Source organism: Pongo abelii, chromosome 10, assembly GCF_028885655.2.
Source record: "Pongo abelii isolate AG06213 chromosome 10, NHGRI_mPonAbe1-v2.0_pri, whole genome shotgun sequence".
Lineage (NCBI taxonomy): Eukaryota > Metazoa > Chordata > Mammalia > Primates > Hominidae > Pongo > Pongo abelii.
Genome location: NC_071995.2, coordinates 37,290,760 through 37,316,684, shown reverse-complemented (window position 1 = coordinate 37,316,684; position 25,925 = coordinate 37,290,760). Strand labels below are relative to the sequence as shown.

Below are 25,925 nucleotides of genomic sequence, written 5' to 3'. Positions count from 1 at the left end.
CTCACTTATGAATACCAATACGAAAACCTCATACTTAAAAAAAAGTATTGAATTTTTTTAAAAGAACAGAATAAAAAGAAGAGCAAAGAATCATAACACATCAAGACTTGGTGGAATTTATTATAGGAATGCTAAGATGGTCCAAATCACAAAATCCATTAGTAAAATTCACCATTTAAAAAGATCTATATCAAAATGAAATATCACCTCACACTTCTTAGGGTGACCACTGTCAGAAAAAACAAACAATAATAAATATTGGCAAGGATGTAGAAAAACTGGAATCTTTTTGCACTGCTGGTGGAAATGTAAAATGGTGCAGCAACTACGGAAAATGGTATGAAGATTTGTCAAAAAATAAAAATAGAACTACCATATAATGCAGCAATATAACTTGTGAGTATATATCTAATAGAAGAGATATTTGCATACTTATGTTCATTGCAGCATTATTCACAATAGCCAGGAGTCAGAAACAACCTAAATGATCACCAATGAAAGAATGGATAAAGAAAATATGGTATACACATACAATTGAATACTATTCAGCAATCAAAAAGAAGGAAATCTTGTTATATACTACAATGTGGATGAACCTTAAGGACATTACGCTAAGTGAAACAAGCCATCACAAAAAAGACAAATACCACATGATTTCACCTACTAGGTATATAAGTAGAATATAGAAACAGAAGGTAAAATGGTAATGGCCAAGGGCTGGGGGGAGTGGCAAGTAGGAAATTGTTGTTTAGGGAATGTGAGAGACAGGACAAGGGTCTGTTGCACAACAATGTGCATGTGGTTGACAATATTGTATTGTACACCTGGAAACTGTTGAGAGGATAAATTTAATGTTGCATGCCTTTTTGCAACAATAATGCAAACAAAAATGAATAAAAATTAATAATCATTCCCATAGATGCTAAGAATCACTCTCTCCCAAATTACTGATTCATCAAAATTACCTCACAAGAAAAAAAAGCTATTGGCAAAATAAAAAAAAAAAACATAAGCCTAAGCCCCAAATCCAGAATCTTACTTAATATAGAAACACAGGATGTATATTCATGCTAAAGTAGCTGTCTGTGTGTGTTTGTGTATCAGAAAGCACTACAGATAAATCTAACAAGAAACATGCAGAATCTACGTGAGGAAAACTTCAGGAAAGTGCTTAAAGGTATTTTAAGCAACTACTAAATATAAAAAACTAGACTGAACTAATGAAAGGACATCTTATGTTCTTAGACAGGACTACTCAACGTTATTAAGATAATAATACACATTAAACTAACACATACAGTTAACAGTTTCCCAGTAAAAATTAAAACTTTTCTTTTGGACTTAAGCAAGTTTATTTTAAAGGTTATATGGAAAAGCAATCCAAGAATAACCAGAAAAAAACTTTTTAAAAAGTGCAAAGAGGCATATAATTCTTCAAGCAATTAAACATTTATAAAAAGATAATAAAAGTGGTATGGTATTGACACATGAAGATTAGGAAAGATAAATGAAACAATTAAGAAAGCCACAAAATAGGTCAGCTACATATGGAAAGTTATTATATAAAAAAGGTAGTATCACAAATACCTAGGGAAAAGACGTATTTTTAAAACTTGGACTGATAGAAACCTAATGCCTTAAGTCAACTTAAACTCCAAATGGATTAAAGAACTAAATTTAAAAAAGCATACTAGTACTAGAAGAAAATATGGTAAGTTCATTTGTAACTTGGAAGTGTGGAGAGTCTGGAGAGTCTAAACCCAGAAATAAAAGAAAAACATTGATCAATTTAACTACATAAAGAAGATAAGTCTTCTGCAAAGCAAGAGACACTATATGCAAAGACTAAACAAAATAAATCAAAAACCAATATTAAACTAGAAGAAAATATTTGCCACATAGCAAAACATACATGTTATCACTTTTTAATTTTTGTGGATACATAGTAGGCTTATATATTTATGGGGTACATGAGATGTTTTGATACAGGGATACAATGTATAATAATCACATGAAAACTGGTGTATTCATCCCCTAAAGCACTGATTCTTTGGGTCACAAATCGTCTAATTATATTGTTTTCATTATTTTAAAATGTACAATTCAATTTTTATTCACTATAGCTACCCTGTTGTGCTAGCAAATACTAGGTTTTATTCATTCTTTCTAATTAAATTTTTTGTACCCATTAACTATCACTACCCTACCAACCCCACCACTACCCTTCCTAGCCTCTAGTAACCATTCTTCTACCCTCTTATTTCCATGAGTTCAATTGCTTTGATTTTTAGATTCCACAAATAAGTGAGAACATGTGTTGTTTGTCTTTCTGTGCCTGGCTTGTTTCACTTAACATAATAACCTCCAGTTCCATCCACGTTGTTGCAAATGACAAGATCATTCTTTTTTTATGATATTTTCTGGAGTTAGACAAGTTGATTTTGAAGGTTATATGAAAAAGTAATCAAGAATAACCAGAAGGGATGAGCCAAGATGGCCGAATAGGAAGAGCTCCAGTCTACAGCTCCCAGCATGAGAGACGCAGAAGATGAATGATTTCTGCATTTCCATCTGAGGTACCGAGTTCATCTCACTAGGGAGGGCCAGACAGTGGGCACAGGACAGTGGGTGCAGTGCACTGTGCATGAGCCAAAGCAGGGCGAGGCATTGCCTCACTCGGGAAACACAAGGGGTCAGGGAGTTCCCTTTCCTAGTCAAAGAAAGGGTGACAGACGGCACCTGGAAAATCGGGTCACTCCCACCCCAATACTGCGCTTTTCCAACGGGCTTAAAAAACGGAGCACCAGGAGGTTATATCCCACACCTGGCTCGGAGGGTCCTACGCCCACGGAGTCTTGCTGATTGCTAGCACAGCAGTCTGAGACCAAACTGCAAGGTGGCAGCGAGGCTGGAGGAGGGGCGCCCGCCATTGCCCGGGCTTGCTTAGGTAAACAAAGCAGCCTGGAAGCTCGAACTGGGTGAAGCCCACCACAGCTCAAGGAGGCCTGCCTGTCTCTGTAGGCTCCACCTCTGGGGGCAGGGCACAGACAAACAAAAATACAGCAGGAACCGCTGCAGACTTAAATGTCCCTGTCTGACAGCTTTGAAGAGAGTGGTGGTTCTCCCAGCACGCAGCTGGAGATATGAGAACGGGCAGACTGCCTCCTCAAGTGGGTCCCTGACCCCTGACCCCCGAGCAGCCTAACTGGGAGGCACCTCCCAGTAGGAGCAGACTGACACCTCACGTGGCCGGGTACTCCTCTGAGACAAAACTTTTAGAGGAACGATCAGACAGCAGCATTCGTGGTTCACGAAAATCCACTGTTCTGCAGCCACCGCTGCTGGTACCCAGGCAAACAGGGTCTGGAGTGGACCTCTAGCAAACTCCAACAGACCTGCAGCTGAGGGTCCTGTCTGCTAGAAGGAAAACTAACAAATAGAAAGGACATCTACACCAAAAACCCATCTGTATATCACCATCATCAAAGACCAAAAGTAGATAAAACCACAAAGATGGGGAAAAAAGAGAGCAGAAAAACTGGAAACTCTAAAAAGCAGAGCACCTCTCCTCCTCCAAAGGAAAGCAGCTCCTCACCAGCAATGGAACAAAGCTGGACGGAGAATGACTTTGACGACTTGAGAGAAGACTTCAGACGATCAAACTACTCCGAGCCACAGGAGGAAATTCAAACCAAAGGCAAAGAAGTTGAAAACTTTGAAAAAAATTTAGAAGAATGTATAACTAGAATGACCAATACAGAGAAGTGCTTAAAGGAGCTGATGGAGCTGAAAGCCAAGGCTCGAGAACTACATGAAGAATGCAGAAGCCTCAGGAGCCGATGCAATCAACTGGGAGAAAGGGTATCAGTGATGGAAGATGAAATGAATGAAATGAAGCGAGAAGGGAAATTTAGAGAAAAAAGAATAAAAAGAAACGAACAAAGCCTCCAAGAAATATGGGACTATGTGAAAAGACCAAACCTACGTCTGACTGGTGTACCTGAAAGTGACGGGGAGAATGGAACCAAGATGGAAAACACTCTGCAGCATATTATCAAGGAGAACTTCCCCAATCTAGCAAGGCAGGCCAACATTCAGATTCAGGAAATACAGAGAACGCCACAAAGATACTCCTCGAGAAGAGCAACTCCAAGACACATAATTGTCAGATTCACCAAAGTTGAAATGAAGGAAAAAATGTTAAGGGCAGCCAGAGAGAAAGGTTGGGTTACCCACAAAGGGAAGCCCATCAGACTAACAGCGAATCTCTCAGCAGAAACTCTACAAGCAAGAAGAGAGTGGGGGCCAATATTCAACATTCTTAAAGAAAAGAATTTTCAACCCAGAATTTCAAATCCAGTCAAACTAAGCTTCATAAGTGAAGGAGAAATAAAATCCTTTACAGACAAGCAAATCCTGAGAGATTTTGTCACCACCAGGCCTGCCCTAAAAGAGCTCCTGAAGGAAGCACTAAACATGGAAAGGCACAACCGGTACCAGCCACTGCAAAATCATGCCAAATTGTAAAGACCATTGAGGCTAGGAAGAAACTGCATCAACTAACAAGCAAAATAACCAGCTAACATCATAATGACAGGATCAAATTCACACATAAAAATATTAACTTTAAATGTAAATGGACTAAATGCTCCAATTAAAAGACACAGACTGGCAAACTGGACAAAGAGTCAAGACCCATCAGTGTGCTGTATTCAGGAGCCCCATCTCACGTTCAGAGACACACATAGGCTCAGAATAAAAGGATGGAGGAAGATCTACCAAGCAAATGGAAAACAAAAAAAGGCAGGGGTTGCAATCCTAGTCTCTGATAAAACAGACTTTAAACCAACAAAGATCAAAAGAGACAAAGAAGGCCATTACATAATGGTAAAGGGATCAATTCAACAAGAAGAGCTAACTATCCTAAATATATATGCACCCAATACAGGAGCACCCAGATTCATAAAGCAAGTCCTGAGTGACTCACAAAGAGACTTAGACTCCCACACAATAATAATGGGAGACTTTAACACCCTACTGTCAACATTAGACAGATCAACGAGACAGAAAGTTAACAAGGATACCCAGAAATTGAACTCAGCTCTGCACCAAGCAGACCTAATAGACATCTACAGAACTCTCCACCCCAAATCAAGAGAATATACATTTTTTTCAGCACCACACCACACCTATTCCAAAATTGACCATATAGTTGGAAGTAAAGCTCTCCTCAGCAAATGTAAAAGATCAGAAATTATAACAAACTGTCTCTCAGACCACAGTGCAATCAAACTAGAACTCAGGATTAAGAAACTCACTCAAAACCACTCAACTACATGGAAATTGAACAACCTGCTCCTGAATGACTACTGGGTACATAAAGAAATGAAGGCAGAAATAAAGATGTTCTTTGAAACCAATGAGAACAAAGACGCAACATACCAGAATCTCTGGGACACATTCAAAGCCGTGTGTAGAGGGAAATTTATAGCACTAAATGCCCACAAGAGAAAGCAGGAAAGATCCAAAATTGACACCCTAACATCACAATTAAAAGAACTAGAAAAGCAAGAGCAAACACATTCAAAAGCTAGCAGAAGGCAAGAAATAACTAAAATCAGAGCAGAACTGAAGGAAATAGAGACACAAATCCAGTCCATCAATGATAGACTGGATTAAGAAAATGTGGCACATATACACCATGGAATACTATGCAGCCATAAAAAAGGATGAGTTCATGTCTTTGTAGGGACATGGATGAAATTGGAAATCATCATTCTCAGTAAACTATCGCAAGAACAAAAAACCAAACACCGCATATTCTCACTCATAGATGGGAATTGAACAATGAGAGCACATGGACACAGGAAGGGGAACATCACACTCTGGGGACTGCTGTGTGGTGGGGGAAGGGGGGAAGGATAGCTTTAGGAAATATACCTAATGCTAAATGACGAGTTAATGGGTGCAGCACACCACCATGACACATGTATACATATGTAACTAACCTGCACATTGTGCACATGTACCCTAAAAATTAAAGTATAATAATAATAAAAAAATTTCCATAAAAAATTTCTAGAAACTTTTTAACTTGATGTGATCCTATTTGTCCATTTTTGCTTTGGTTCCCTACACTTGTTATTACTCAATAAATTTTTACCCAAAGGAATGTCCTGGGGAATTTCCTTAGTGTTTTCTTGTGGTAGTTACATAGTTCAAGGTCTTACATTTAAGTCTTCAATCCATTTTGATTTGATTTTTGTATATGGTGAGAGACAGGGGTCTAGTTTCATTCTTCTGCATACAGATATCCAGTTTTTGCTGCAGCATTCATTGAAGAAAAAAAAAGCATTCTTTTCCCAGTGCATGTTCTTGGCACCTCTGTCAAAAATGAGTTCACTGGAAATGTGTGGAATTGTTTCTGGGTTCTCTATTCTGTTCCATTGGTCTATGTGTCTGTTTTAGGCTGGTACCATACTGTTTTGGTTATTATAGTTCTCATGCTGTTTTGCTTACTATAGTTCTCATGCTGTTTTGGTTACTATAGTTCTGTAGTATAATTTGAAGTAAGGGAATGCTATTCCTTCAGTTTTGTTTCTTTTGCTTAGGATAACTTAGGCTATTCTTGGTCTTTTATGGTTCCATATAAATTTTGGAATTAGTTTTTCAATTTCTGTTAATAATGTCATTGGTATTTTGATAGTGATTGCAATGAATATATAGATTGCTTAGGTAGTATGGACATTTTAAACAATATTGATTCTTCTAATCCATGAACAAGGAATATCTTTCCATGTTTTGGTGTCCTCTTCAATGTCTTTCATCAGTGTTTTATAGTCTTTATTATTGAGCTCTTTCACTTCCTTGCTTAATTCTTAGGTACTTCACTTTATTTGTGGCTACTGTAAATGGAACTACTTTAAAAATTTTTTTTCAGACTGTTCAGTGTTGGCATATAAAAATGCTACTGATTTTTGCACGTTGATTTTGCCTCCTGCAAGTTTACTGATTTTATCAATCCTAATAGGTTTTTTATGGCGTCTTTAGGTTTTTCTAAATATAAGACCACATCATTGGCAAACAAGGATAATTTGACTTCTTTCTTTCCAATTTGGATGCCCTTTATTTCTTTCTCTTGTCTCATGCTCTAGATAGAACATCCAGTACTATGTTGAATAAAAATGAAAGTGGGCATACTTGTCATGTTCTAGATCTTAGAGGAAAGACTTTCAGTTCTTCTCCATTAAGTACAATACTAGCTGTGGGTCTGTCATACATGGCTGTTATTATATTGAGTTATGTTCCTTCTATATTCAGTTTTTTTGAAGGTTTTTACCATGAAGGGGTGTTAAATTTTATCAAATGCTTTTTCAGCATCAATAGAAATGTTCATATGTTTATTGTCCTTCATTCTGTTGTTATGATGTATCACATTGATTGATTTGTGTATCTTGAACCATTCTTGTATCCCAGGGATAAATCCCACTTGGTCATAATGAATAATCTTTTAAATTTACTGTTGAATTCTGTTTGCTAGTATTTTGTTGAAGATTTTTGCATCAATATTCATCAGAGACACTGACCTGTAGTTTTCTTTTCTTGATGTCTTTGTCTGGTTTTGGTATCAGGGTAATACACTGCCTTGTAGAATGGGTTTGGAAGTAGTCCCTCCTCCTCCATTCTTCAGAATATTTTTAGTAGGACTGGTATTAGTTCTTCTTTACATGTTTTGTAGAATTCAGCAGTGAAGTATTCAAGTCCCAGGCTTTATTTCCTGGGAGAATTTTTATTACAACTTCAATCTAGTCACTCATTATTGGACTGTTCAGGTTTTAGATTTCTTCATGGTTCAATCTTGGTAAATTCTGTGTGTCTAGGAATTTGTCCATTTCTTCTAGATTTTTCCAACTCATGGCATGTAGTCATTCATAGTGCCCACTAATGATCCTTTGAATTCCTGTTATCAGCTATTATGTTCCTTTTTCATCTCTGATTTTATTTATTTAAATCTTCTTTTTCTCTTAGTCTAGATAAATGTTTGTCAATTTTGTTTAGTTTTTCAAAAACCAACTTTTTTTCATTGATATTTTGTACTGTTCACTTCATTTCAATGTCATTTATTTCTGCTCTAGTCCTTATTATTTATTTTCTGCTACTAATTTTGGGTTTGGTTTGTTCTTGCTTTTCTACTTCTTTAAGATATATACCTAAGTTGTTTATTTGTGGTTTTTCTTCTTTTTTCATGTAGGCTTTTAGAGCTACAAACTTCCCTCTTAGTACTGCATTTGCTGTATCCCACAGGTTTTGGTATATTGTGTTTCAATTATCATTTGTTTCAAGGAAATTTTCTATTTTTTTAATTTTCATTATTACTATACACCAAGCTTCAGGGTACATATGCAAAATGTGCAGCTCAGCCACAAATGTACACATGTGCCATGCTGGTGCGCTACACCCACAAACTCGTCACTTAGCATTAGGTACATCTCCCAATGCCATACCTCCCCCCTCCCCCCACCCCACAACAGTTCCCAGAGTGTGATGCTCCCCTTCCTGTGTCCATGTGCTCTCATTGTTCAATTCCCATCTATGAGTGAGAATATGCGGTGTTTGGTTTTTTGTTCTTGCAATAGTTTACTGAGAATGATGATTTCCAATTTCATCCATGTCCCTACAAAGGACATGAACTCATCCTTTTTATGGCTGCATAGTATTCCATGGTGTATATGTGCCACATTTTCTTAATCCAGTCTATCATTGTTGGACATTTGGGTTGGTTCCAAGTCTTTGCTATTATGAATAGTGCCGCAATAAACATACGTGTGCATGTGTCTTTATAGCAGCATGATTTATAGTCCTTTGGGTATATACCCAGTAATGGGATGGCTGGGTCAAATGGTATTTCTAGTTCTAGATCCCTGAGGAATCACCACACTGACTTCCACAATGGTTGAACTAGTTTACAGTCCCACCAACAGTGTAAAAGTGTTCCTATTTCTCCACATCCTCTCCAGCACCTGTTGTTTCCTGACTTTTTAATGATTGCCATTCTAACTGGTGTGAGATGGTATCTCACTGTGGTTTTGATTTGCTTTTCTCTGATGGCCAGTGATGGTGAGCATTTTTTCATGTGTCTGTTGGCTGCATAAATGTCTTCTTTTCAGAAGTGTCTGCTCATGTCCTTCGCCCACTTTTTGATGGGGTTGTTTGTTTTTTTCTTGTCAATTTTTTTGAGTTCATTGTAGATTCTGGATATTAGCCCTTTGTCAGATAAGTAGGTTGCAAAAATTTCCTCCCATTTTGTAGGTTGCCTTTTCACTCTGATGGTAATTTCTTTTGCTGTGCAGAAGCTCTTTAGTTTAATTAGATCCCATTTGTCAATTTTGGCTTTTGTTGCCATTGCTTTTGGTGTTTTAGACATGAAGTCCTTGTCCATGCCTATGTCCTGAATGGTAATGCCTAGGTTTTCTTCTAGGGTTTTTATGGCTTTAGGTCTAACGTTTAAGTCTTTAATCCATCTTGAATTAATTTTTGTATAAGGTGTAAGGAAGGGATCCAGTTTCAGCTTTCTACATGTGGCTAGCCAGTTTTCCCAGCACCATTTATTAAATAGGGAATCCTTTCCACATTGCTTTTCCACATTGTTTTTCTCAGGTTTGTCAAAGATCAGATAGTTGTAGATATGCATCGTTATTTCTCAGGGCTCTGTTCTGTTCCATTGGTCTATATCTCTGTTTTGGTACCAGTACCATGCTGTTTTGGTTACTGTAGACTTGTAGTATAGTTTGAAGTCAGGTAGTGTGATGCCTCCAGCTTTGTTCTTTTGGCTTAGGATTGACTTGGCGATGTGGGCTCTTTTTTGGTTCCATATGAACTTGAAAGTAGTTTTTTCCAATTCTGTGAAGAAAGTCATTGGTAGCTTGATGGGGATGGCATTGAATCTATAAATTATCTTGGGCAGTATGGCCATTTTCATGATATTGATTCTTCCTACCCATGAGCACGGAATGTTCTTCCATTTGTTAGTATCCTCTTTTATTTCATTGAGCAGTGGTTTGTAGTTCTCCTTGAAGAGGTCCTTCACCTCCCTTGTAAGTTGGATTCCTAGGTATTTTATTCTCTTTGAAGCAATTGTGAATGGGAGTTCACTCATGATTTGGCTTTCTGTTTTTCTGTTATTGTTGTATAAGAATGCTTGTGATTTTGCACATTGCTTTTGTATCCTGAGACTTTGCTGAAGTTGCTTATCAGCTTAAGGAGATTTTGGGCTGAGACAATGGGGTTTTCTAGATATACAATCATGTCATCTGCAAACAGGGACAATTTGACTTCCTCTTTTCCTAATTGAATACCCTTTATTTCCTTCTCCTGCCTAATTGCCCTGGCCAGAATTTCCAACACTATGTTGAATAGGAGTGGTGAGAGAGGGCATCCCTGTCTTGTGCCCGTTTTCAAAGGGAATGCTTCCAGTTTTTGCCCATTCAGTATGATATTGGCTGTGGGTTTGTCATAGATAGCTCTTATTATTTTGAGATACGTCCCATCAATACCTAATTTATTGAGAGTTTTTAGCATGAAGAGTTGTTGAATTTTGTCAAAGGTCTTTTCTGCATCTATTGAGATAATCATGTGGTTTTTCTCTTTGGTTCTGTTTATATGCTGGATTACATTTATTAATTTGCGTATGTTGAACCAGCCTTGCATCCCAGGGATGAAGCCCACTGGATCATGGTGGATAAGCTTTTGGATGTGCTGCTGGATTCGGTTTGCCAGTATTTTATTGAGGATTTTTGCATCAATGTTCATCAAGGATATTGGTCTAAAATTCTCTTTTTTGGTTGTGTCTCTGCCAGGCTTTGGTATCAGGATGACGCTGGCCTCATAACATGAGTTAGGGAGGATTCCCTCTTCTTCTATTGATTGGAATAGTTTCAGAAAGAATGGTACCAGTTCCTCCTTGTACCTCTGGTAGAATTCGGCTGTGAATCCGTCTGGTCCTGGACTCTTTTTGGTTGGTAAGCTATTGATTACTGCCACAATTTCAGAGCCTGTTATTGGTCTTTTCAGAGAGTCAACTTCTTCCTGGTTTAGTCTTGGGAGGGTGTATGTGTCGAGGAATTTATCCATTTCTTCTAGATTTTCTAGTTTATTTGCGTAGAGGTGTTTGTAGTATTCTCTGATGGTAGTTTGTATTTCTGTGGGATCAGTGGTGATATCCCCTTTATCATTTTTTATTGCGTCTATTTGATTCTTCTCTCTTTTCTTCTTTATTAGCCTTGCTAGCGGTCTGTCAATTTTGTTGATCCTTTCAAAAAACCAGCTCCTGGATTCATTAATTTTTTGAAGGGTTTTTTGTGTCTCTATTTCCTTCAGTTCCGCTTCAAGGAATTTTTCAATTTCATTCTTAATTTCTTCATTGACCCACTGGTCACTCAGGTGCATACTGTTTAATTTTCATGTATTTGTATAGTTTCCAAAATTCCTCATTACTGATTTCTAGTTTTATTCCATTGTAGTTAGAAAAGATACTTGGTATGATTTCAATTTTTTTAAATGTTTTAAGACTTGTTTTGTTGCCTAACATATGTCTGTCTTTGAGAATGATCCATGTGCTGAGGAAAAGAATGTCTATTCTGTAGCTACTGGATGAAATGTTCTATAAATATCTTTTAGGTCCATTTGATCTATAGTACAGATGAAGTCTGGTGTTTCATCAGTTTTCTTTCTGGAAAATCTGTCTAATGCTGAAAGAGGAATGTTGAAGTCTCCAACTATTATTGTATTGGGAGTGCATCTCTTCCTCTTTCACTCTAATATTTGCTTTATGTATCTGGATGCTTCAGTGTTGGGTGCATATATATTTAAAATTGTTATATCCTCTTTCTGAATTGACCCCCTTCATGAAGATGGAGTACTCATGGCCTAACTACCTCTTTAATGGTCTCACCTCTTAACACTGTTGCATTAGGGATTAAGTTTCATTAAGTTGCATCAGGAATTATAATGACTTTCTTTTGTCTCTTATAATTTTTGTCTTGAAATTTGTCTAATATACGTATAGCTACTCTTGCTCTTTTTTGGTTTCTATTGGCTTGGAATATCTTTTTCCATCCCTTTATTTTCTGTCTATGTGTGTCTTTATAGGTGAAATGTGTTTCTTATAGGCAACAGATCATTGGGTTTTATTTTTTATCCATTCAGCCACTATATCTTTTGATTGGAGAGCTTAATCCATTGACAGTCAAAGTCATCATTGATAAGTAAAGACTTACTGCTGCTATTTTGTTATCTGTTTTTTTGGCTGTTTTGTGGTCATCTCGTCTTTCCTTCCTTCTTGTCTTCCTTTTAGTAAAGCTGATTTTCTCTGGTGATATAATTTATTTTCTTACTTTTTATTTTTTGTGTATCTGTTGTATGATTTGGGTTTGAGTTTATCATAATGCTTGCAAATACAATCTTAGAACTCATGATTTTAAGCTGATAACAACTTGTTTGCATAAAAAAATAAGCAAAGAAAACTAATAAAAACTCTACCCCTTAACTTCATTCCCTTGCTTTTTAACTTTCTGTTGTTTCTATATATATCTTATTATATACTCAATGGCTTGAAAAGTTTATATAATTATTTTTGACTAGTTCATCATTTAGTGTTTCTACTTCAGATATGAGTAGTTTACACACCACATTTACAGTGTTATAATATTTTGTTTTTCTGTGTACTTATTATTATCAGTGAGTTTTGTACCTTCAGATGATTTCTTCTTGCTCACTAACTTTCTTTTCTTTCTGACTGAAGTACTCTTTTTAGTATTTTCTTGCAGAACAGGTCTGGTGTTGATAATCCCTCAGCTTTTGTTTGTCTAGGAAGTCTTTATTTTTACTTCATGTTTCAGGGAGATTTTTGCTGGATATACTATTTTAGGGTAAAAGGTTTTTTCCTTCACCACTTTAAATATGTCATGCCACTCTCTCAGCTTGTAAGGCTTCCATTGCAAAGTCTGCTCCCATACGTATTGCAGCTCCATTGTATGTTACTTGTTTCTTTTCTCTTGCCGCTTTTAGCATCCTTTCTTTATTCTTGATCTTTAGGAGTTTATTAAATGCCTTGAGGTAGTCTTCTTTGGGTTAAATCTGCTAGGTGTTCTATAACCTTCTTATACTTGGATACTGATAGGTTTCTCTTGGGAGGTAAAAGGCCAATAACTACTCTTAGATTTGCCCTCTTGAGGCTATCTTCTAGATCCTGTAGGCATACTTCATTCTTTTTTATTTTTTCTTTTGTCTCCTCTGACTGTGTATTTTCAAACTGTCTGCCTTCAAGCTCACTAATTCTTTGTGCTGCTTGATCAGTTCTGCTGTTGATTCTGATGCATTCTTCAATATGTCAATTGCATTTTTCAGCTCTAGAATTTGTGCTTGATTCTTGTTAATTATTTCAATCTCTTTGTTAAATTTGTCTGACATACTTCTGAATTCCTTCTCTTTGTTATCTTGAATTTCACTTTCCTCAAAACAGCTATTTTGAATACTGTGTCTGAAAGGTCACATATGTCCATTTCTTCAGGGTTGGTCCTTGGTGCGTTATTTAGTTCATCTGGTGAAGTCATTTTCCTGGATGGTCTTGCTACTTGTAGATGTTTGTTTGTACCTGGGCACTGAAGAGTTAGCTATTTATTGCAGTCTTCACAGTCTGGGCTTGTTCTCATCCATCTTGGGAATGCTTTCCAGGAATTCAAAAAGGACTTGGGTGTTGAGACCTAAGCTGTATCTGCTATAGGGGCACCCCAAGCCCAGTAATGCTGTGGTTCTTGCAGACTTGTAGACATACTGCCTTGATTGTCTTAGACAGTATCTGGGAAAATTTTCTGCATTACCAAGCAGAGACTCTTGTCACTGCCCTTACTTTCTTCCAAATGAGCAGTCTCTCTCTCTGTTCTGAGCCATCTGAAGCTAAGGGTGGAGGGACATAGCATCCCCATGGCCACGACCATCAGGATTGTGCTTGGTCAGATGTTAAACCAGCACAGCACTGGGTCTTAACCAAGGTCCACTGTAACCATTACCTGGCTACTGCCTACGCTTTCTCAAGGCCCTAGGTGTCTGCAATTGGCAGGTGGCAAAGCTAGCCAGGCCTGTGTCCTTCCCTTCAGGGTGTCAAGTTCCCCCAGGCCCCAGGTGGATCCAGAAGTGCTGTCTCAGAACTGGGAGCCAGGGACTACAGTCAAAAACCTTAGCAGCCTATCTGGTATTCTATTTTACTGGGGCTGAGCTTACATTCAAACCACAAGACACAGTCCTTCCCACTCTTCCCTTTCCAAAGGCAGATGAACCTCACCCCATGGCCATCACAACCCAGGCCTAAAGGGAGTAATGCCAGAGTACCCGTGATGTTCCCTTAAGACCCAAGGGTTCTTCAGTCAGCTTGTGGTGAATGATGCCTAGCCTGGGAGTCACCCTTCAGGGCAGTGGGCTCCCCTCTGGTCCAGGGCAGGTCCAGAAATGCCATCCAAGAGCCAAGTCCTGGAATTGGGGACCTCAAGAGCCTACTTGGTATTCTACCCCCATGACTGTGCTGGTACCTAAGGTGCAAGACAAAGTCCCCTTTACTTTTCTCTCTGCTTTTCTCAAGTGAAAGGTCTTGTCCTATAGCCATCACAGCTGGAAATGTACTGAGACCCACCTGATGCCACCAAGTCTCAGAGTCTCACCCAAGGCCCTCAATGCAGTCCCTGGGCATCACTGATGGTTATTCAGGGCCCCAGGGCTCCTCAGTTAGCAGGTGATGAATCTTGCCAGGATTGGGTCCTTCCCTTCAAGGATATAGGTGTCCTTCTCACCCAAGGAGTGTCCAGAAATGTCATCTTGGAACTAGGGCCTGGAAAGGGGGCATCATGACTCTGACCAGTGCCCTATCTTACTGTGGCTAATCTGGTATCCAGGATGTAAGATAAAGTCCTCCCCACTATTCCTTCTCCTCTCCTCAAGCAGAGGGAAGGGGTCTATTTTGGAGCTGCAAGCTGAATGGTCTGGGTTAGGGGAGGGGTGATTGCCACACTCCCTTAGCTGCCCCAGCTAGTGTCTCAATAGAACACGTGCCACCCCCAGTCCACAGTCTCTGGGCCTATAGTTCAGCACTAGGACTCACCTAGGAGTTGCAGTCCTTGTGGCCTAGACTGCCTTTCAAATTGACTTAGAGCACCAGAGCACTTTAGCCCATAATAGGAGGGCTTATGCAAACTCAAGTATTGACCACTAGGATCAGCAATTCCCCTCTGGCTAGGGCTGGTTTAAATATTCCCTCCATGGGTAGGCATCGGCTGAGTTTGGTCCAATTTTGCTTTCTGTTATAACAAGATAGCGCTGAGGTCAAGGCCTCAAAACTGCTGCACTGACTATCGCTCTCCCCAGTACACAGAATCCCTCTCCGCACCATGTCGCCACTCCCAGGGAATGGAGGAAGGGTGGCGTCAGTGACTCAAGACTGTTTTTCCTACCTGTTCAGTGCCTCTTTCAGTGATATAAAGTTAAAACCAGGTACTATGAGTGCTCTTATGCAGTTCTTAGGAAGGTGTTGTTTTGTGTGTAGATAGTTGTTAAATTGGTGTGCTTGCAGTGGGTGTCTTCTATTCCGCCATCTTGTTCCACCCCTCATCTACATCTTTCTAATATATAACGATCTCTTAAATACCAAGAAAAAAATGCCAAAACCCAAGGGGGCAAAAGATATGAATAGAGAATTCACAGAAAAAGAATCGCAAATAGCCAATGAGCATTTTTAAAAGATGCTCAACTTCACACATAGCAAAGCGCAAACTAAAACTGCTATCTATCCGTCCCCCTGTGAGATTCAGAAAAATTCCTAAGTTTGACCACAATCCCTGTTGGTGAGGCTGTGGAATAAAATGTACATTGCTATTGGAATTGCCAAACGGTGACACAAGGAACTTGGAAATATATATATATCAAAATTGAAATTCAGCAATATCCATCAAATACCAGCATATTTCTCCTTTAACTTAACAATGCCACTCCCAGAAATTACCCTGAAAATGTACCTCCACAAATAAGAAACATTCCACAAAGTTGTTTACTTACAGTATTTGTAAGAAAAATATACTGGAAATAGCCCAAATGTCCATCAATAGGGCATTGACTGAAAAAACTACAGTTCATGCATGTAATGGGCTACTAAATGGTCATAAGTAAAGGATGAAGAAATACCTAGCACTAACACAGAGGAATCTATAGGAATATTTTATTAAATAAATGAATTCACTTAATTCTTTTATAAAATATTCTATATTACATTTAGAATGAGAAAGGCCGGAAACTAAGACTCATGGGTATTTACGTGTTTATATATTTTTAGGATTTATTTTTTTAAAATGGACTGGAATGAGAAACCAGAAAGCAGAAAAAAAAAAAAAAAATACTCATGTTGCAGAAGGAAATAGGGCAGGGAGGATAAGGATAGAAACCAGACTAGTATTTTACATATTCAAAAAATTAAATCATTAAAGGTTTCAAGGTATTCCATCAGACTAGACAACATGAAGGACTATGCTAGCATAGAATACCTAAAAGAGTACCAGATCAACATGAAACTTTTGTCTGTAAAAAGACAGTATAGAATTAAGAGATCACTCAAACATGAAGTATTTGCTACACACAAGCCTACAAGCAGTCAGTATCCAGGACACATAAAATATATATAGGAGATATAAACATACAAAAGACACATCCTATAAAGAAAACCAAACTTCAGAAAAGGAACATAAGCAAATGACATTTCACAAATGAAACATCGATGGCCAATTAACCTAATTAGTAATCAGAGAAATATAAATTAGAACTACAATGAGCTATCAGATTACCAATAATGATAAAAGACTGAGATATTGTTGGTGAAAACATATAACAACCAAGACTCTTACCCCTTGCTAAGAGGGGTAAAACTGGAATAACCATTTAGGAAAAGAATTTTGCATTACCTTGAAGATGCAAAGAAGTGCATATCATATGAACTAGCAATTCTACTCCTAGAAATATATCCTAGAGAAACTTTTTATACATGTGTGCAAGGAAAAATGTCAATAATACTCCAAGTAGCATTGTCCTTCGTAGGAAAATATTCAAAACAACGTAAGCAAAATATTCAAAATAACCTAAATATCCATTGTTAGAAGATACATAAATTGTGATATATTCATACAATAGAATGCTATATAGCAGGAAAAATAATAAATGTACTAGAGCTACAAGTATCAAAGCAGATGAACCGTAAAATATAATATTGGGTGAAAAAAAAAGCAAGTTGCAGAAAAATATATAGAGTTGGATCAATATATAGAAAGTTTAAAATAAAGCAGTTAAAAAGTCTGTGTTATAACAAAAAACAAATTCAAGGAAATAGTTACCTCTAGAGGGCAGGATATGAAATACAATTGAAGAAATCTTCAAAAGTATTATGTATTGTTTCTCAAGCTACCTAGGGAGTATGAGGGTTATCCGTTTTATTCTTATTTGCTAAACTGTACATATACATTAATGTACTCATGTATATTTAATAAAATATAAAAGTAATTTTAAAGAGTCAATTGCATTAGTAGTACTAAAATATCCATGATATATATTTGTTGGCAAACATCTAAAAAATCACTTCAAATTTAACTGATTTCTATTTATTTAATTGTTAGTTTTTAAAATAGAGTAAAATTAACTTATACAGTTATACTGACAGATTTTCTCAGTAGATGTTGGCCTGCTTTTTAAAGAATATATTCCTCCTTCTTCCATCAGAATCTAGGAGAAAACCAAAATGTTAACAATTCCTAAGTATACATAATATTCACCTACATCTACCCTATTTACACTACCAATTCATTTTATAGTACTTTTCTTTTATATTACTTCAGTTCAACATGGTTTATTTTTAAACCACAAAGAAAAATTAGCCTGTGGTAATAAACAATAAAATGAAATTTAAATTCGTTTAAAAACAACAAGCAACAGAATAGACACTTGCCAAGAAATGAATTACTGAGAAAAAGGAAAAGCTTCAGGTAATCATAGTAAATCCAGCTGAAGAAAGACAAACATATTAAGGCACTTTGGAAATTTGTTATTCTTTATTTAATTTCCTAAGTTAGATCATCAGTCATTTATTATCAGGTTTTTTAAATAATAAAAGCTCTTAGAGGTATAACTTTCTATAGAATACACTATTGGTTTTAGTTTCCATCACTTTCTATGTAATTTGTACTTTATTTTCATTTCCTTTCTCTAACAAAGCAAATGAACCCTGAGTGTTTCTTTATTTCCAAGATGTTAAGGGAAGTTAAGTATCTCTTTTTAGTTGATTTCAATTTTATCAAATATTGATTAGAGAATGTACCTATGAATCTCTCCTTAGATAAATTTCTTAGATTTTCTTTATGGCTTACTACATGAATTACGTTTGCATATGTATCATGGGCTTATAAAAAATTTTTTCTATATATTCTCTGTTGGTAGGATATAGAATTTTAGATATATACAATAAAGGAGAAACTGTCTAGCTGCTTCCCAAACCTGACCCCCTTTTTCTTGGACATACAGCTAGACTGTATTTCCCGGCCTCCCTTGGAATTGGTTTAGACATGTTACATAAGTTCTGGTCATAGGCAGAAGTAATGTAAACTACTGCCGGTCCTGGTCCATAAAAATCTTCCCCACAATCCTCCACTTCCTTTTCCTTTCTGCTCTCTGGTAACAATAAACTGGAAGCCACCAGTTTATGGCCTGAATAACTACATGGAGCAGAGCCCCTTCCCTAACCCCTCTATCTTATCATTTAAAAATCTTTTCTCTTCAAGTCATGACACATTCAAGCCCCAAACTTGCAAAAAGAACACAAAACTTTCAAGAAAGCTATGTAGACCCCACGGCAGGCCTGCACTCCAATACCTACTTCAGATCTGTTTGAGAAGGACAGCAAAGATCTAGACACTAAGTTATTCATGAATGTCCTCCATTCTCCAGGATGGCAAGCCTTGCTATGGATCAGAAAATCTGCATCTCCTATTTTCCTCTTTTCCGAATGGGCTTTTTATTGCATTTATGTGGTCTTTGCTCCAATAGTATATATGTTTTCTTAATGTATATATTTTGCTGTTTGCCTTCAACCTTTATTATATTCTAGATACGTTGCTTATAAACTATATTGACTTTTTCTTCATAATTTGATATTCTTTGAATCTTGAAAAGAATTCATATTCAATATATTAATTCATATTCAATATGTTAATTGCTATCATATTCAATATGTTAATTGCTAAGTGGGTTTCATTTTTTACACTGTATATAGAATTGCTATTTCATTTCTTCCCATCTTGATCAGGTTTCCTAGTGTGACATCATCACTCTTGAATTTTGTTCTTCCACGTCTCCACTTCTCTGGTGAATACCTTCCCATGTTAACAATTGTATTTTAACTTTATTCCTCTACTAAACCTTTAAAATTAAATAATTTTACTCCTCCAATACTTTGTTCTTTCCTATTCTCTTCCACTCCCATCAAAAGCTCTTGAGAACACCACATGTCCCCATCCAAGAGGCTTGTTCTGTTTGCTTGTTTTAGCCCGTATGTCTCTTCATCAATTCTTCCTCAGCAGAATCTACCTGTTTTAATTTTACCTAACCTGTGGGCAGGTGCAACCCAGCCCTCTTTCTACTCCTACCCCTTCATTCCATCCCATTGGTGACTCCTGCCTTGGCCCCTCTGGTAGAACCTAATTTTAGTCAGGGTTCCACTGCACCTTTGGCCATGGCCAGGCATCACAATTTAAAGTCCCCATACCTGCTCTACCCAAGGAACTCCTCATAGCACCTGATTCCCTTTCGGCTACATCAATGGGCTTTTTTCTTTTTTGACTAGTTCTAGCTATATTCAAGCTGCCAGCTTTCTAGACATAGGTGTAGTCAAACAGAATTTGTTTTGAAGTATTAAATTCTGTTGATAATTCATCTTTTGGGAGGATACATCTATATTATTCATATTTGGGGAAATATGAATTATTTAAAGGAATAACAGGACAGCTTCCATCACTACTGACCACATTCTCCTCCTTTTTCTTTCCTACGACACTAGTACTCCCCAAACCTCTCTAGTAGCTCATTCTCAGCTTCGTTTTCTGGTTCCTCTTCTACTTCATACCCTCCAACCTGAAATGTGCCTTCTCAGGAATTTGACAATTTTTGTTCTTATTCTATACACTTTCTCTTGAGAATCACATACTTGGATGTAGTCAATTATCTGCTATTCATAAAGGCTAAAAAAAACTCTTCTGACCTCAAGCCCTGTATATATAATTGCCTACTATACATCTCCACATAGACCACAGGTTTTTCAGAAGATCCTCACTTGAGCTCAGTGGGTCAAACTTACCTCTCTCAGAAATCTGCTCCTCCTCTGAATCAGAGTGATGCTAGGTATTGTTTTTAAAAAGTATATCACAAAATGTATAATGCCAAACACAATCATTTCTCTCTTGTGTAATAATCTAAAGTGAGTGTTTCTGGTAAGCAGGCAATTTTCCTCCATATAGTGATTCAGAGACCCAGTCCTTACCATCTTGTGGCTCCATTATCCCTTGGGGCCTCACTACCATCTAGCCATCAGAGAAAGACAGCATGGAAAAATAATTCCTTTTTCTTATAAGCCTTAACCTAAAATGATGCACATCACTTCTCCTAACATTTCATTAGTGAGATCTAGCCATATGTACATGGATGGATGGTTAGGAAACATGTTCCTTGGCTGGGAAGCCATTTCATGGTGGCAGCTCTATTCTATTAAAAATGGTATATTCTACAAAAAAAGGTACATGGATTTCGATGGACAGTTAACCTTTCCTGCCACCTCCTCCTATGGTTTCAATCTTGTTCAGTAGCACAATCCCATCAACTACCCATTTACTCAAATAATAAATAAATCTAGGTCTTTCTCAATTTCTTCCTTCTCCCTTAACTAATCACCAATCACCAAGTACTATCAATTCTAGATCTAAATCTTCTCTTCTCTCACTTTCATCCTTACTGCTATTGTAAAACTTCAAGCTCTCATTATTTCTTCCCCTAACTTGAGCTGTTCCACTTATCAAATCCCTCCTCATTGTTGCTAGAATCAACTTTTTTATTACTCTGATGTCATTATATTCCTCTGCTAAAATTTGTTTAGTGGATCTCTGTTTAATGATCAAGAATTAAACTGTTATATATCATACAAGGCCATTTATGACCTACCTCTTTGTATTGTCCAGAATTACCTAGGCCACTCCTGCACCCTTTATCATTAGTATTATAAATTGTAGCTATAACAATAATTAGAATGAAACAAGGTACTTGAAATTTCTAAAACAGGCTGTACTCTGACATCTTAGTTTATCTATGTTGCTCTTTCTTCCCAATTTGACCATTTGGTAAACAACTTATTGATACTGTGCTCAAAAGTTACCTCCTCCATCACATCTTCCTCCTGTTTACAGATGAAAGTTAGAAGTATTTTTTACTAATAATCCAAAACAAACTTTAATTCAAGCAATTTATCTAAATGCATTATATTTTTGTCTCTTTCTGACTAGCCACTAGATGAAGACTTCTTAAAGACAGGTTCCATGTCCTTTCATCTCTGTACCTTGCAGAGTCTACTGCCTAACAGAATATAATCTTGAGAACAAAGCATCATTTTATCCCCAGTGTCTAGCATACAGGAAACATTCAATAAGTGTCTTTATATGAATTCATAATATGTACTCAATAAACATTTATTGAAGAAAAAAGGGAAAACAGTATAGCTGAAAATATCAAGTCAGATAAGACAGACAGTTTGAATCTTGGCTTGAGAGTGTGACCTCAAACAAGTTATCTAATCTCTTTACATTTCAGTCTCTTTTGCTGTGAAGACTCTAGCAACTCAGGCTCCTGTAGATTAGAAATAAACTACATAAAGTTCCTAGCACTGTTGTAAAAATTACACCCTTATGATGGCAAGGGATTATAACATTACATAAGCAGTGTTTATAGATATTTCAATAGTATAGCAAATATAAAATTATGTAGCACATTAAAACCTAAAGCATTTTCATGTTGAAAGATGATATGGTTTGGATCTTTGGGTACCCCCCGGCAAATCTCATGTCGAATTATAATCCCCAGTGTTGGAGATGGGGCCTGGTGGCAGGTGACTGAATCATGGGAAGTAGTTTCTTCTGAATGGTTTCGCACCATCCCCCTTGGTACTGCCCTTACAATAGTGAAGTTTGTTCTCATGAGATCCGGTTGGTTAAAAGTGTGTGGCACCTCCCGCCTCACTCTTGCTCCTGCCTTTGCTGTTTGAGATGCCTCACACCTGCTTCAACTTCCACCATAATTCTAATTTCCTGAGGCTTCCCCAGAAGCCAATTAGATGCCAGAATCCTGCTTCCTATACAGCATGTGAAACTGTGAGCCAATTACATCTATTTTCTTTATAAATTACCCAGTCTCAAGTATTTTTTTATAGCAATGTAAGAACAGACTAATACAGAAAATTGGTACCAGGAGTGGAATTTTGATATAAAGATACCTGAAAATGTGGAAGGAATTTTGGAACTCGGTAATGGGCAGAAGTTGGAAGAATGTGGCAGGCTCAGAAGAAGACAGGAAGATAAGGGAAAGTTTGTAACTTCGTAAAGACTGGTGGTTGAACGGTTATAACAAAAAAGGCTGAAAATGCTGGTAGTGATATTGATAGTGAAGTTCAGGCTGAGGAGGTCTCAGATATAAATGAGGAACTTATTGGGAACTGGAGCAAAGGTCACTTTTGTTATGTGTTAGCAAAGAACTTGGCAGCACTGTGCCCCTGCCCTAGGGATCTGTGGAACTCTGAACTTGAAGGTGATTAATTTAGGATATCTGGCCAAAGAAATTTCTAAGCAGCAAAGCATTGAAGATATGGACCAGCTGCTTCATAAGAACAGCCTATGTTCATATGTGTGAGCAAAGAAATGATATAAAATTGGAACTTATATTTAAAACAGAAGCAGAGCATTAAAGTTTGGAAAATTTGTAGCCTGGCCATGTGGTAGAAAATAAAAGCCCATTTTCCGGGAAGGAATTCAAGCAGGCTGCAGAAATTTGCATAAGTAAAAAACGAGCTAAGTGCTAATAGCCAAGGCAATGGGGAATAGGTCTCAATGGCATTTCACAGAACTTCATGACAGCCCCTCCTATCACATGCCTGAAGGCCTAGGAGGGAAGAATGGTTTCCTAGGCCAGGCTCAGGGCCCTGCTGCTCTGTGCAGCCTCAGAACACTGCTCCCTGTATCCCAGTCACTCCAGCTCCAGCTATGGCTCAAAGGGGCCCAGGGTACAGCTCAGTCTGCTGCTTCAGACGATGCAAACTGTAAGCCTTGATGGCTTCCATGTGGTGTTAAGCCTCTGGGTGCACAGAGTTTAAGAGTTAAGGCTTGAGAGACTCCACCTAGATTTCAAAGGACGTATGCAAAAGCCTAGATGTTCAGGCAGAAGTCTGTTGCACAGGTGGAACTCTCATGGATAACCTCTACTAGGGCAGAGTGGAGGGGCAATGTGGGATTGGAGCCCCCACACAGAGTCTCCAATGGGGCACTGCCTAGTGGAGCCATGAGAAGAGGACCACCATCCTTCAGACCCCAGAATGGTAGATACACCGACAGCTTGCACCTAGCTCCTGGAAAAGCCACAGGCACTCAGCCCCAGCCCACGAAAGCAGCCACAGGGGCTGAACCTTGCAAAACCACAGAGGCAGGGCTGCCCAAGGCTTTTGGAATCTACCTCTTACACCAGTGTGTCTGGATGTGAGATATAGAGTCAAGGGAGATTATTTTGGAGCTTTAAGATTTGTGACTGCCCTGTTGGGTTTCAGACTAGCATGGGGCCTGTAGCCCCTTTCTTTTGGCCTATTTCTCCCTTTTGGAATGTAAATATTTACCCAATGCTTGTACTGCCATTGAATCTTGGAAGTAACTACCTTATTTTTGATTTTACAGGCTCATAGATGGAAGAGATTTGCCTTGTATCGGGTGAAACTTTGAACTTTTGAGTTAATGCTGGAGTGAGTTGAGACTTTGGAGAACTGTTGGAAATGCATGATTGTATTTTGCAATATGAGAAGGACATGAGATTTGGGGGGCTGGGGGTGGAAAGATATGGTTTGGATCTATGTCCCTGCCAAATCTCATGTCAAATTATAATCCTGAGTGTTGGAGGTGGGGCTTGGTGGGAGGTGATTGGATCATGGCAGGGCAGTGGTTTCTCCTGAGTGGTTTAGCACCATCCCTCTTGGTGGTGTCCTCATGATAGTGAGTTTGTTCTCCTGTGATCTGGTCATTTAAAAGTCTGTGGCACCTCCCTACTCACTCTCTCTTGCTCCTGCTCCTGCCATGTGAGACTCCTTGCTCCCCCTTTGCCTTCTGCCATAATTAGAAGTTTCCTGAGGCCTCCCCAGAAAGCAATCAGATGCCAGCATCATGCTTCCTGTACAGCCTGCAGAACCATGAGCCAACCAAACCTCTTTTCTTTATAAATTACCCAGTCTTAGGTATTTCTTTATAGCAGTGCAAGAATGAACTAATACAGAAGTTTTGTAATACTTAAAAAATGTGTTTAAAATGTCCTCAAGATTGTTTTGTCTCAAATAAAGCATGTTAACAGTCTCTGAAAACGTGTTTTTATTTCTAGATCTAAGCTATAATTTCCTCAGAATAAAAAAGTATAAGAAAAAGAGTCCATCCAAAAAAAATTAATGAATAAATGTTAACCTTAAATCAAAGTAAATGCTAAATACAGTAATATGATATGGTAATACAAACTGACTTAATTGAGAAGATAATGTGAGACTGTGCTTTACCTCATCAAGTCCAAAGTCCCATGACTGCTTAGAGTGCAATTCTTCTGAAGGTATATTTCCCCTAAGGATTATAAATACACAGTATCAAAGTTTGTTGTGTTCCCTCTGGGAATTATTGCTCTAAATTAGAGTTTCCAAACTTGGCTTCAGATCAGAATTACATGGGAAGCTTTCCTAAAAATAAAGATTCATAAGCTCCATGCCAAGGAGCCCACCTATTATGTGCAGGTCAATCTTGGTATTCTATAGTTTAAAATTACTCCTTCAAGTAATCTGGACCTGCAGTCAGGATTGGGAACCACGTTCTAAATTGCTTTCATAAGGTACATTTAAAACTCAAGGCCTAACATGACTTTTTCACTCATAAATTTCTAGATATTGGGAGATTTAACAACAAAAACACAAATTTGCCAATTTTTTGAAATGTTTTGTAAGTCTATGTTTTAATTAATTTGTAGTGCCAATCCCACTAAAATTGCATCTTTTTATCAATCAATATTTTTAATAATTCCACAAGAAATCACTTCCAGAATAAAAATTTATTCTAGTTCATGATTTCTAACCAGAAAGATTTGGCTAAATTGTAATTATTACCAAGAAAGTTAGGACTATTACCAAGAAAGTTAGGACTATTTTAGCTAGAAACTACTAGCTAAAATAAAGTTTTCTTTAGTTAGTTATAATTGCAGGCCATTATTCAGAAAAGCCTGGAAGGCAGTTCTCAAACTCTTAAGGAATAAATTTAACATCAACACATAATGGATGAGCGTAAAAATCACCTTAAACTCAGAACATTTTGTACACCAGCTGCAAGAAGAGAAAGAAAAATCTGGTGGAACATAATTGTTTTCAATGTATGGGTAGAGGAGATTGTAATCTTGAACATAGAGAAAACATGGAGTCTCTGAGAGGTAAATGTTGGCAATAAGAGTGCTCTATCCCTAAAATGTACGCTGTCCTATAAACTGCTGATATGCTTGCTTATGCCACTAACATCTGAATTCTATCACTCCCT

The 25,925-nt window shown here is 37.7% G+C and overlaps 1 protein-coding gene across 3 annotated transcripts in view; it reads right to left on the bottom strand.

The window, feature by feature from the left end:
* Window positions 1-25,925, bottom strand: part of REDIC1 (regulator of DNA class I crossover intermediates 1) — a 94,905-nt gene that overhangs the window by 8,936 nt on the left and 60,044 nt on the right. For 2 of the 3 annotated variants that reach the window (XM_002823103.5, XM_054527118.1), the window contains 2 exons: window positions 24,911-24,971; window positions 17,742-17,805 (listed from right to left, as the gene is read on the bottom strand). In XM_002823103.5, the coding sequence (XP_002823149.2) occupies window positions 17,742-17,805; window positions 24,911-24,971 (125 nt within the window). Of the gene's footprint in view, window positions 1-17,741; window positions 17,806-21,496; window positions 21,518-24,910; window positions 24,972-25,925 lie in introns of all 3 variants that reach the window. The other variant, XM_054527117.1, reaches the window with a different exon arrangement.